The sequence below is a fragment of the Oryza sativa genome, chromosome 7 (genome assembly GCF_034140825.1).
Source record: "Oryza sativa Japonica Group chromosome 7, ASM3414082v1".
NCBI classification, from domain to species: domain Eukaryota; kingdom Viridiplantae; phylum Streptophyta; class Magnoliopsida; order Poales; family Poaceae; genus Oryza; species Oryza sativa.
Genome location: NC_089041.1, coordinates 23,088,024 through 23,100,296, shown reverse-complemented (window position 1 = coordinate 23,100,296; position 12,273 = coordinate 23,088,024). Strand labels below are relative to the sequence as shown.

General features: G+C 39.3%; 1 protein-coding gene across 1 annotated transcript; it reads left to right on the top strand.

Moving 5' to 3' along the window:
- The first annotated feature begins 8,294 nt into the window (after positions 1–8,294).
- On the top strand, positions 8,295–12,273 carry LOC4343644 (calcium-dependent protein kinase 20-like). Its single transcript, NM_001422217.1, has 8 exons — positions 8,295–9,163; positions 9,582–9,705; positions 9,905–10,048; positions 10,284–10,436; positions 10,749–10,864; positions 10,961–11,128; positions 11,323–11,553; positions 11,718–12,273. The coding sequence occupies exons 1-8, from the start codon at positions 8,600–8,602 to the stop codon at positions 11,868–11,870; spliced, it is 1,653 nt and encodes a 550-aa protein (NP_001409146.1). The 5' UTR covers positions 8,295–8,599; the 3' UTR covers positions 11,871–12,273.

The window sequence follows — 12,273 nt, the reverse complement described above, 5'->3', positions numbered from 1 at the left end:
ATGTCTATTCACGCGTTAGCAACGGGAGATGTTTCCATTGGGGCGTTTGTTTTTTTTTTCCGGGGAAAAAGGGAAATTTCATTAATCAATCAAAGAATCCTCACACACAAGGTGTGTTATGAGGTTACAAGTGTTGTCTGGCCAAAACTCAGATCGAGACACAGTCCGACCCCTATTAGCTAGGAAGTGACTAACAGTATTCTGGCATTGCAACACTTTCTTAATAGTTATTTCCCTGTTTCCTGAGATCAACTCATATCTCCCGAATCAGGTGAGCCAGTTCTGATCTCACATTATTTGTTGACTGAATGAGGTTTACAGCTTCCATTGGGGCGTTTGTTTGACCACGACGGCAATGCGACGGACACGGCAAGCACAGTCAGACTGAAGCAAGAATAGACAACCCTTTTCCTTTCCCTTTATTAACGTGTTTCTGGACCGTATACTCCCTTTCTTTAGCTTGCTTCTGGATCACACAGTCTGACAATTCTGGCCGTCAAGACTCGAAGAGTATCACTTTAGACATGAGACTTCTTCTGTTCTTTAGGGACGAAAAATTAAAAAAGAAGAGGAGGAGGAGGAGAGAAACTGCACCAACTTCCAGAGGAACGCGAACATCGCCGGTGTTTGATTAAAGCAATCACCTTTGGCTAGTCGTCGTATATATGTGAGTACTACTAGTATATGTCGTGGTCGCGAGGCTGTCCAAATCGCCACCATCCATGGCTGACCACGTCCACAGTGTTCTCGTCCACCATGGCATGGACTTGTTTTCAGCACGCCTGCAGGCGGCGGCGGCGGCGGCTGCAGCAGCACCACCACTCGCTCAGCTCCACCCGGCTCGGTCGCCCTTCTCATGCCTCGCGTGACAGGTGGACTGGCCGAGCATATTCGCGCGAATATAATAGACGGATTTGGTATTGTACCGTCGAGAATAAAACCCTGTTTTAGATCCACCCTAAAATTTTCCACCCTGTCACAGAACATCTGCATTAAATATTAAATATTGGCTAAAAATAACTAATTACACAAATTGTGACTAATTTGCGAGACGAATCTTTTAAGCCTAATTGCTCTATAATTTGACAATGTGGTGTTGCAGTAAATATTTGCTAATGATAGATTAATTAGGCTTAATAAATTCGTCTCGCGGTTTATTGATGAATTCTGTAATTTATTTTGTTATTAGACAATGTATGTCCGTATATCCGATGTGACACAGTAAAAATTTTCAACCTTGGATCTAAACACAACCTAAGTGCAAGTTTAATAGTATAGCTCGCTACTAGCTTCAAATTATCTATAGACAAATTAATGGCCAATTTATATGATAGTTACCTATAAACATATACTACACTATTAACTAGCATAGTGGCCGCGTAGATTGCGCAGCTAATATAATTATATTTTATCTCATATAATAGCATATATGTTTTCTGAATTTATTATTAAAATATATTAAAATTATAACATAATTTAAAATTTTGTACTAACTTTACGAAACTATTAATGTGTAATGTTTATATTGTATTTTATATACGTGTTAGTTATTAATTATTTTTAATATAAAATTTTATTTATTTCTAAATTATATTCCTATATGGACTCTAGACTTTTCTTTCAATATTTCTTTTTTTTAATTCCGAATTTTTGTTATCTGTGAATTGTATTTCTATATAGACTCTAGGCTCTTCTTCCAATATTACTTATTTTTAATTCTAAATTTTTATTATTTTTAATTGTATTTCTAAGTTAACTCTAAACTTATCTTTCAATATTCTTTAATTTTTGATTTCAAATTCTAGTTACTATTCCTATATTGATTTTAAACTCTTCTTCCCATGTTTTTTTATTTTGAATTTTATTTATTTGTAAATTGCATTTTTATACGGACTCTAAACTCTACTTTTAATTTTATTATGTTTATTATGAATTTTAGTTAGTTTTATATTCCTATATGTACTCTATACTCTACTTCTAATATTCATTATTTTTAATTCCGAATTTCTATTATTTCTTAATTGTATTTCTATATGGACTCTATACTCTTCTTCTAATATTCTTTTTTTTTAATTCCGAATTTCAGTTATTTCTAAATTGTATTTCTATATGGACTGTAGTCACCTCTTCCAATATTCTTTATTTTTTAATTCCGAATTTCAACTATTTCTAAATTGTATTTCTATATGGACTCTATTTTTCTTTTTTTCCGATTAATATGATAATTTCTAGGCCGTGAGAGCGAACGTAGAGGCTCATTTTTCTATTCCTTTAATAAGTTAATAGATATCTACTCTCACCTGTCATATACACATTGCATCTTGGAGTCCGTGCTACAGCTGGCTACAAATTTGTAGCTCGCTCGCTGCTCTTCACTCTTTTCTTTTATCTCCTCGAAATTTATTTATAGATGGCTTATAGTCTGCTATTGTACCTACTGTAAATAGGGCTAGATTTTTTTTATTTTTTTTGCCATCCGATATGCTTTGAAATTCGTGCTATCAGGGAAGAGACCTGCTGCTCAGCCGATTGCAGCACTGACCGCTTGCTTCACTGCACAAGTTACGTTTAAATTACTCCTCGGTTAAAAAAAAACTGGATAGAATGTGACATGTCCTAAAACACTAAAACAATGAACCTGGATAAGAACCTGAACAAGTGTCCATGTTCATTGGACAAGACAAATTAATTGGAGTAAAATTGTCTATCTATAGTTGATATAAAAATGATCAGAATTTAGGAAACACAGTCATGTATGTGCCTTTCCTCTATATAAAAACAGTCAGGTATGTGCCTTTCCTCTATATAAAATGTAAAATGTAAGATGTAATTTGACAAAGCGATTTGCTAGTTATAAGGTGAGACCTCACATGCTCCCTGACCGATAGGGAGTTGTCTTCAAGAGTTGATTTGTGTGCTGGGGTAGGGTGGGGAGAAAAAATACGACCCACTTGTGATGGTGACTTCCCGGCGATGATGTGCTCTTCTTCGATGACAATAATGAGATGGCTATGAGGTTAGAGTTTAGCGCTGGGGTGGGGGCAGAGGTGGGAGGGGATTCCCTGGGGTTTAGAGGGATGGCTTTGGGTGACGGCAGTGGACGGGGGGTGTCACTGAAGTCACATGGATGAAGGATAGCGGTGGGTGGGGTTGACGATGTATCCAGCTCAAAGGAGGTGAGGCAAGGCAGGGGTGGGGAATAGTGTCGCCACCCAACTTAGGGAGGACGAGAAGGAGAGAGGAGGAAAGGGAGGAGGCCGACTGGTGCGTTGGGCCTTACTAATAACTTTCACGCTTTTCGGTTAGTCGGTGAGACCGGGGAGGGGCGTTGCAGTCGGGCAGGGGAGACGACGGCAAGCGCTTCAATCTGTAAGGCGTCAAATGAAATGAGAACGAGCGGACGAGCTTGCGGGGAAGAATATGAGGGGATAAAGTTATTGTATCCACGAATCTCGAGTAATCCTAGCCATTAATTTTATGGTATTTTCCAAGTGATCGAAAACCTGACAATTTCTTTGAGAAAATGTACAAACCTGCTCTTTTTATCCTTCTATTTCACATTCAGGTAGGAACAGAATTCAAACTCTTGACCTATGGTGCAGCCTTGAGCTCATGGACGGTGCAACGCAATCTCATACCCCACACACACAACTACTCACTTAAAGTCCTGTGGTAGATCACGTAATTCCACGGAGAAATCTCACCCACATGATATGACTACCAAGTCACTATATATGCACCGAATGCTCCGTGTAGGATCTTAACTAGTACCACGAAACCGCGAGACACAGGTCCCATTTGAACTTGGTCAGATGAAGACGAAGATTAACACACTTATAAATAGTATTTTATAACATTTGCCTTTTACCGTTAAGAACATGCTATAGATTATTTTTTATTTACAATAAGCGATACAAATAAGTATAAGAATAGGTGAAACAATGATGTTGTAGTAAGATCACGTAAAATGAAAAAACAATTAACATATGATTAGTTATAATTATTGTAAACTTGAAAAATAGATTTGTTTGATATTTAAAACAGTTTTTATATAGAAAATTATCTGGAAAAAAACATACTGTTAAACCGATTGAAAAAAATTGCTAACAAAATAAAGGTAAAATATGTATCTTAACAAAATAAATAAATAAATAAATAACACCACCGCAGAGGGTGTGAACACCTGACCGTGTCCCTTTCCCTTGCTGTTCTCTTGGCACGCTCTTCGGCTGGGGCGCTTTTAGCATCCACCGGATGCAAGGCGAGACAACACGGAAACATAAATGCCCGGTTCGTGCAGACAGCGACCCCCGGCCATGAATTCATGAGAAGTGGATCTCTACGAGTAGTGGATGAAAAACCATGACGATGTGAGCTGTGAGCCTGTGACAGTTAAGGAACACGGGCAACAGCCACAGAACCCACCGCGTGGAACATGAAAAAGATGAACGAGTGGCCACGTCTGCTTCAAATAGGAAAATGGGTTCAAACTTATGCTTTGTTTAGATCCACGGGTATAAAATTTTGGCGTGTCACATCAGATATACGGACACACATTTAAAATATTGAACGTAGTCTAATAACAAAACAAATTACAGAATCCATATGTAAACCGCGAGATGAATTTATTTAGCCTAATTAATCTGTCATTAGTAAATGTTTACTATAGCACTACATTGTCAAATCATGACGCAATTAGGCTCAAAAGATTCGTCTCATAATTTACACGCAATCTGTGTAATTAGTTATTTTTTTCGTTTATATTTAATACTCCATACATGTGTCCAAATATTCGATGTGACATGATATAAAATTTTACCAAGGGATCTAAACATGCCCAAGTTCTTCTCTCCGATAAGAGTTGGATGAAGATTAAGATTTTCATGGCATGCTTTTCAAACTGCTAAACGGTATGTTTCGTGCGAAAACTTTCTATATGAAAGTTCCTCTAAAATATCATATTAATATGTTTTTTAAGTTTGTAATAATTAAACCTCAATAAATCATACATTAATACCACCTTGTTTTACGTAAAAAACTTAATCTTTATCTTCATCTTCAGGAGAAAAGAACACCACCAGAATTCCGTCGTACAGTACATATCCTCTCTAGCTATATAATTCTTAACGTTTTAAACAATAACACGGTCTTTAAAATATATCTTGAACTATATTTTTCTATTATGATATATATATATATATATATATATATATATAATAGGTATACTCTCTCTGTTTTAAAGAAACCTAATTCTAGATAGAAAGAAACACATGTGTGTTCAAATTTATAGCTATGTTTGAATTTTTTTATGGAGGGATGGTATATATTTTTACTTTTATTATAGTACTTTATATGTTATAGTGTCTTAAAGTTAAATATGTGTGAAGTTTAAAGTTATAAAATTTTGATCTTAATTTTATCCAAAACATTATGTCGACGTTTAATGTCACGATTCCGGTATTTGCATAGTATGGGGATCGTTGGTACCAGGATATATGCGAGACTTAGGTAAAAGAGACAGAGATGAGGATTTTTATACAGGTTCGGACCCTTGAATTGTCAGGTAATAGCCCTACATCATGTTGGCCGAAGCCGGTCGTTGCTCTTATTCACCATAATCACACCAGTGCAATATTTGGGGTAGCCTATCTAACTGTTGTCGATATGGCGGCCATGAAACCATCCCGTAGTCGAAAATAGGGTAGTCTTCCTCATCGAGTTCGTGCCCGGCGAGATCAGAGACAACGCGATGTCTCTCCTAACAGTATTCGTAGACATCGTAGGGGACTAGCTATGCTTATCTCTGAAGTCGATATCCGGCGTCTTATCTTGGCGCATGTTGGCTTGTATGTTGATCTTGTGTCTTGATCTATTGTTCCGTGTCCTCTCTCCTCCTAGGGGGTCTTGTATTTATACCCATAGGTGTCCCCTTGTCCAAATAGAACAGAGAGACCAATATGGATACAATCCGAGTAGTCCTTATCGTTTCCATGTAGAAACTCTATTCATCTTTTCTTATGTGGAACTCCTCCTATATCCGGAGGTTGTTTCCGTATAAGACATGGTATGTGTTGGGTCCTGCCGAGATTTAGTCGACTACTATTAGGTATGTGATATCCATAACCCTGACACATTAAGTACTGTGGAACCGGCGGAAGTAGTACAAAGATTTGACCAAAATTTTTAAACTCTACAAAATGTTCAGGATAGCAACTACTCTACAGTTAAAGAACAAATACTAATACTAGTTCCACAGTTGAAGCTAAAACTTTTGAGTGGACGTTCTTCTCGACAAGCTAAAGAACAAATTCAGCTTGTGAAAACGTACGCAACGCATGCAGTTGCGCAAAAAAAAAGGAGGCGGTTGAACAACTGAGGAATTACGCACTTTCACATTTCAGCTGTCAATTCCCTCGTGTGTAACATTGCCCATGGACTTTGTGTTGAATTGGCTTCGATTGACTTTCTGTTGAATCTGCAAATGTTTCAGAAGAAATTTTAGCTGAACACAAGGATGCTTTCTTTTTGGAAGTTGACATATAGATGTATTTGACAAGCAGGAGTTGATACAGCAGGCATGCAGTAGCCAAAAAGAAAGAACCAATCCCAAATTAGGCGAGAATTAGTCGCCCCTCAAAACCTTGACTGAATACTGATACACTGATGTTGCAAAGCAGAAGGAAATGTATATTCGGATAATTCACGACTAACCACCATATCAGTAAAACTGTGACGCTAGATTTGTTTTCTGTAACAGGAGTTGTCAGAACACAAGTGGTTACAATTTACAACGAGGGTCTATTTCGAAAAATAAATTCACAATTCTATCAGGAAGTGAAAAAGAATATCCTGGTGTTACAACAAGAGTACGACCAACTTTTTCTTGATTTATCGTTGAAATTACACCATCTTAGTACCAATAGCTAAACCGATTAGCATTAACCATCAGCTAGATTTTTCCACAATCTGATTAAACTACCTTCCCGTACCCATCAAAGCGTCAAGTTGCCCCCTTATGATTAGGCAGCAAACCTGGACAAATGCTGCTTAATGTCACTTTAATCACCCACCTAACCCTCTCCTTATCTTTTAGTCCTATTCAATCACTTCATGAAAACTTTGTTCAAAGTCATTTTCCTCATAAACAACGCCACACCAGGACCACAAAAAAACAAAAATATCAGATGTGGGGGGGGGGGGGGGGGGATGGGGGGAAACCAGAAAACAAGATCATCAGACGAGATAAAGAGGAAAACGAGAGAAGCAACACAATCAACATAGTCCCTTCTTAAACAGTTATCAATTTAAGACTTTTTAGGTAAACATCAAAATCTTAACCAATTAATGCATGAAAATATATTAAAATGTAGGGATAAGCCTATATTACATCACTCAGTTATCGGGTTTGTTTAAAAACTATGCAACCGGATATTGTACACTCCTAACTAATAAAAAGGGCAAAATACCTCTCCCAAGGACAATACAACTTGATTTTGATGGTGGTTTCATGATAAGAGAAAAACAAAATACATGTTTTTATTTATATTGATTTTTTTACATATCTTACTAATTGGGTGCGATACAAATAAGAAAAAAAATTATTTGGATGTCAAAATGTTTTTAAAAAATCACCTCCAAAACCGAATTGTATTACTCTTAGAGGGTATTTTCTCATATCTTAATACTTGAGTGGCGTAAGTGTAAATTGTCTAATTTCATAGTAGAGTGACATAAAGTGTCCATTTTTATAGTTGAGTGGTGTTTTTAGATAAATCCGACAGTTATAAAAGGTATAATATAGACTCATCCCAAAGCTTTGGTACGCAAAAATGTCATTAATAATTTCTTAAAAGCTTTTCTTACATACATTTTAATAATCTTTATTAATAAAAAACAATAATCAACACACACATTACCAATGCCCTAAACAACTACTTTAACATAAAACCATTGGTACACACACCATAGCACAAGCAAGGGGAACAGAGGGGAAAATAAACACGAGAGGAAAAGGAAGAGCTTAAAAAAAGAATTAATTAAATATTTGCCACTTACAAGTGGTGTTAAATTATTTATCACTGGACCCAAATGTCATAGAGACACGACGGTTCACATGTCATATAAAACGAGTGACAAATAATTAATTGCTACAGCTTAAAAGTTGCAATAAGTTAAATGTCCCTTAAAAAAATGAGAGGAAAAGGAAAAAAAAAGTAAAGAAAAAGAAAAAAACTAGGGAGAAGAGAAGAGGGCAAAGGATGCAAAAAGGAGAGCCGAGAGAGCCGAGTGAGAGAGGGAGATCTTTGACCAGCACCCCCGTCTTCTCCTACCTTCCTCCTCCCCTCCTCCGCGGCCTCGTCGTTGGCTTTACCACTGGCGGATTCCCACACGCCCCCCAGCCGCCGCCACGGCTGACCCCGTCTCCCCACCGAATCCACCCCACCTCCCAATTTAACCCCCTCCTCCTCCTCCTCCCCCCTCTCGCCTCCTTCTCCTCCCTCCCCCAACGCGTCACGCCGCCATTTCTTGGCCTCCCACTCGCCGCAGATCTTTGATTCGCGGGGGGTTCTTGCGTCGCGCGGATCTTGGCTGAAGCGAGATGGGCAACTGCTGCGTGACGCCGGAGGGCAGCGGCCGCGGGAGGAAGAAACAGCAGCAGGAGCAGAAGCAGAAGCAGAAGGAGCCGAAGCAGCAGCAGCAGCAGCAGAAGAAGGGGAAGAAGCCGAACCCGTTCTCGATCGAGTACAACCGGTCGTCGGCGCCGTCGGGGCACAGGCTGGTGGTGCTGCGCGAGCCGACGGGGCGGGACATCGCCGCGCGGTACGAGCTGGGCGGGGAGCTCGGGCGCGGCGAGTTCGGGGTCACCTACCTCTGCACGGAGCGGGAGACGGGGGACGCCTACGCGTGCAAGTCCATCTCCAAGAAGAAGCTCCGCACCGCCGTGGACATCGAGGACGTGCGCCGGGAGGTGGACATCATGCGCCACCTCCCCAAGCACCCCAACATCGTCACGCTCCGGGACACCTACGAGGACGACAATGCCGTCCACCTCGTCATGGAGCTCTGCGAGGGCGGGGAGCTCTTCGACCGGATCGTCGCCCGGGGCCACTACACCGAGCGCGCCGCCGCGCTGGTCACCCGCACCATCGTCGAGGTCGTGCAGGTGAGATTGGTAGCTTCGGTGATTTCTCTATTCCTTCGTTGCTTTCTACTGTATTTTCTGAAATGATCCTGTTTGATTTCTTGTCGTCGTTATCGATGAGGTAGTCTCACAGTATAATGAAAAGAAATCGAGTTCACTGGTGGAGATTTATGGTAGAATTGTTACTAGATGACAACAACTGAAAAGTTCATGTTTTTATCTGCTTTTGTTTCTCCAATAATGTGGGAATCGTTTTCTTTTGCTACATGCCAGATGATTCTGTTGTCTATTTGTCTGATTAATTAGACTCTGATCAGTTTCGGTTTTAGTTAGTTATCCATGCCTGCCTCTTTGAATTGGTAACTAGATTGTTGCAACTTCTTTTTTCTTCCATAGTGTGATGAATAACGTGTATTTTTGTCTGTCTGTAAAACATCAGATGTGCCATAAGCATGGAGTGATGCACCGGGACCTCAAACCAGAGAATTTCTTGTTTGCAAACAAGAAGGAAACTGCAGCTCTGAAGGCAATTGATTTTGGCCTGTCTGTTTTTTTCACCCCAGGTACAGTCTAACAGTCGCAATGTCCTTATTTCCTATATCTCAAGCGTGCTGTTTTAATTTGTCAGTCAGTTCTCAGTTGTCAAATGATGACTTCACAGTGCCTCTAGAAGGGCTTACCTTAGGTTGTCTATTCACATTGTATACGTGCGTGTATATATTTTTCCGATGGGCTAATTAAGTGATTATTGATTATGTGCAGGTGAACGGTTCACTGAGATTGTCGGAAGCCCTTATTACATGGCTCCTGAGGTGCTAAAGAGAAATTATGGCCCTGAGGTTGATGTTTGGAGTGCAGGAGTGATCCTTTACATTCTTCTTTGTGGAGTCCCTCCATTTTGGGCAGGTTAGTTTTGTACATGAATTCTTCAATTCTGATAACCAAATGTATAAACTAAATTAAATACTACGTATTTAGTGTATAGAAGTTGACCTCTTCTGATCACATTTCTGCACTAATGCAGTCTGCGACATTAGAAACTGTCAATCTTTACTTTTGTCTGTGTCTGTTGTAGACCTGGCAATGTTGTAATGTTGAATGCTATTCCTGATCCTTCTTTTGTTTCCATGTTATAATGCAGAAACTGAACAGGGTGTTGCTCAGGCAATTATCCGTTCTGTCATTGACTTCAAGAGAGACCCATGGCCAAGGGTCTCAGATAATGCAAAGGATCTTGTCAAGGGAATGCTCAATCCAGACCCTAGGCGGCGGCTAAATGCTCAACAAGTGCTTGGTAATAATCAATTTGCACACTGGTTTAATATATTGTATTTTTTTCCTTCTGTTCTTGACTGATACAGAAACTTTCCAACCATTGGTATTTCTTTTGTTCTTTAACAATACCAAAAATTTTCAAGCTTGAAAATGTGGTGGTTCTGAGTTACAAAGATCTATAACTTGTTAACTTCTAATCCAAGATATCACAGACCTTGCAAAAGGATGAGTAAAGAAATGATAAAGCTTAATGATTTTCTGAAGATGTTATCCCTTATATCATTTAACTTGGTTGTTTTTGGCTGACAACCTTATCTTGTATTTCTTCCAGATCATCCTTGGTTACAGAACATTAAGAAGGCTCCAAATGTAAATTTAGGCGAAACTGTTAAGGCCAGACTTCAACAATTCTCTGTGATGAACAAGTTCAAGAAGCATGCACTTAGGGTATACTCCTCAGCCTGACCTGACCCTCAAACCTAACTATGGCTTTTCAATAGTAGTCTTGTTTGCTCTGGATTCTCACATTTTGTTTTACTACAGGTCATAGCTGAGCATCTTTCAGTAGAAGAGGTTGCTGGTATAAAGGACATGTTTGAGAAGATGGATCTCAACAAAGATAATATGATTAATTTTGATGAGCTGAAGCTTGGCCTGCATAAACTTGGGCACCAAATGGCTGATGCAGATGTCCAAATACTAATGGATGCTGTGAGTTACCCTAAGCCACCCTTCTTCCTCTCTCCCCAAACACCCCTCCAAATTTTGGGAAAAAAATGGGAAACTATCTTTATATCTTGTTGAACTAGAAAAGATTATTTGCTCTCGAATGCATTTTTCCCAAACTATTGTTGTGAATGACTACTGGGTTTCGTATATTTACTATTTATCCATGGTTATGCCAGGCGGATGTCGATGGAAATGGATCTTTAGACTACGGGGAGTTTGTTGCTCTATCTGTTCACCTGAGAAAGATTGGCAACGATGAGCATCTGCACAAGGCATTTGCATACTTTGATCGGAACCAGAGTGGATATATTGAAATCGATGAGCTCCGTGAATCATTGGCTGATGACCTGGGAGCAAATCATGAAGAGGTTATCAATGCCATCATCCGTGATGTAGACACTGATAAGGTTTGTGGCTCTTCATTGACTAGTTTTAAGAAATTGATAGACTGCTAGTTTTTTCTTCTTCAAATAGTTTAATTAATTTGGTGGTGTGCACAAAATGTTTTGACATAATGATTCATAGCACACATGACTCTGAAAGTATTAATAGCATTGTTCTGTACTTTCAGGATGGCAAGATAAGCTATGATGAGTTTGCGGCAATGATGAAGGCCGGAACAGATTGGAGGAAAGCCTCAAGACAATATTCAAGAGAACGGTTCACTAGCCTCAGCCTAAAACTTCAGAAAGATGGATCATTGCAGTTAACAACTACCCAATAGATAGATGACGGAATAGGCAAGTTGTGAATTCCCCAGATGAAAACCTTGTGTAGCTTTCCTGGTTCTTTGTTGACGACTATTTTCTTCCGTTCTCATTTCTCGAGATTTCCACTGCTCTATTTTTCATTTTGGTGCCCCGTATGAAGCATTAGGTGATTGTTGGAAGGTTTGTTTGTTTGTTTGTATTTAGATTATATTGATCCATGCCCCACGGGTGGCCAAACATTTGGCGAAATGTACTGTACAAGAGAAAGGAAAAGGAAGTAGGTGGTTTTTGTGCATTCCTAACCTTGTTCTGTTTTATTACTCCTTTTTCCTAAGAATGCTTGGTTTATACTCTGAAACTGAAAGTCAGAGACTGAACTTACAACACACGCAATGGATGGTCCAAAATCTGTTGGCT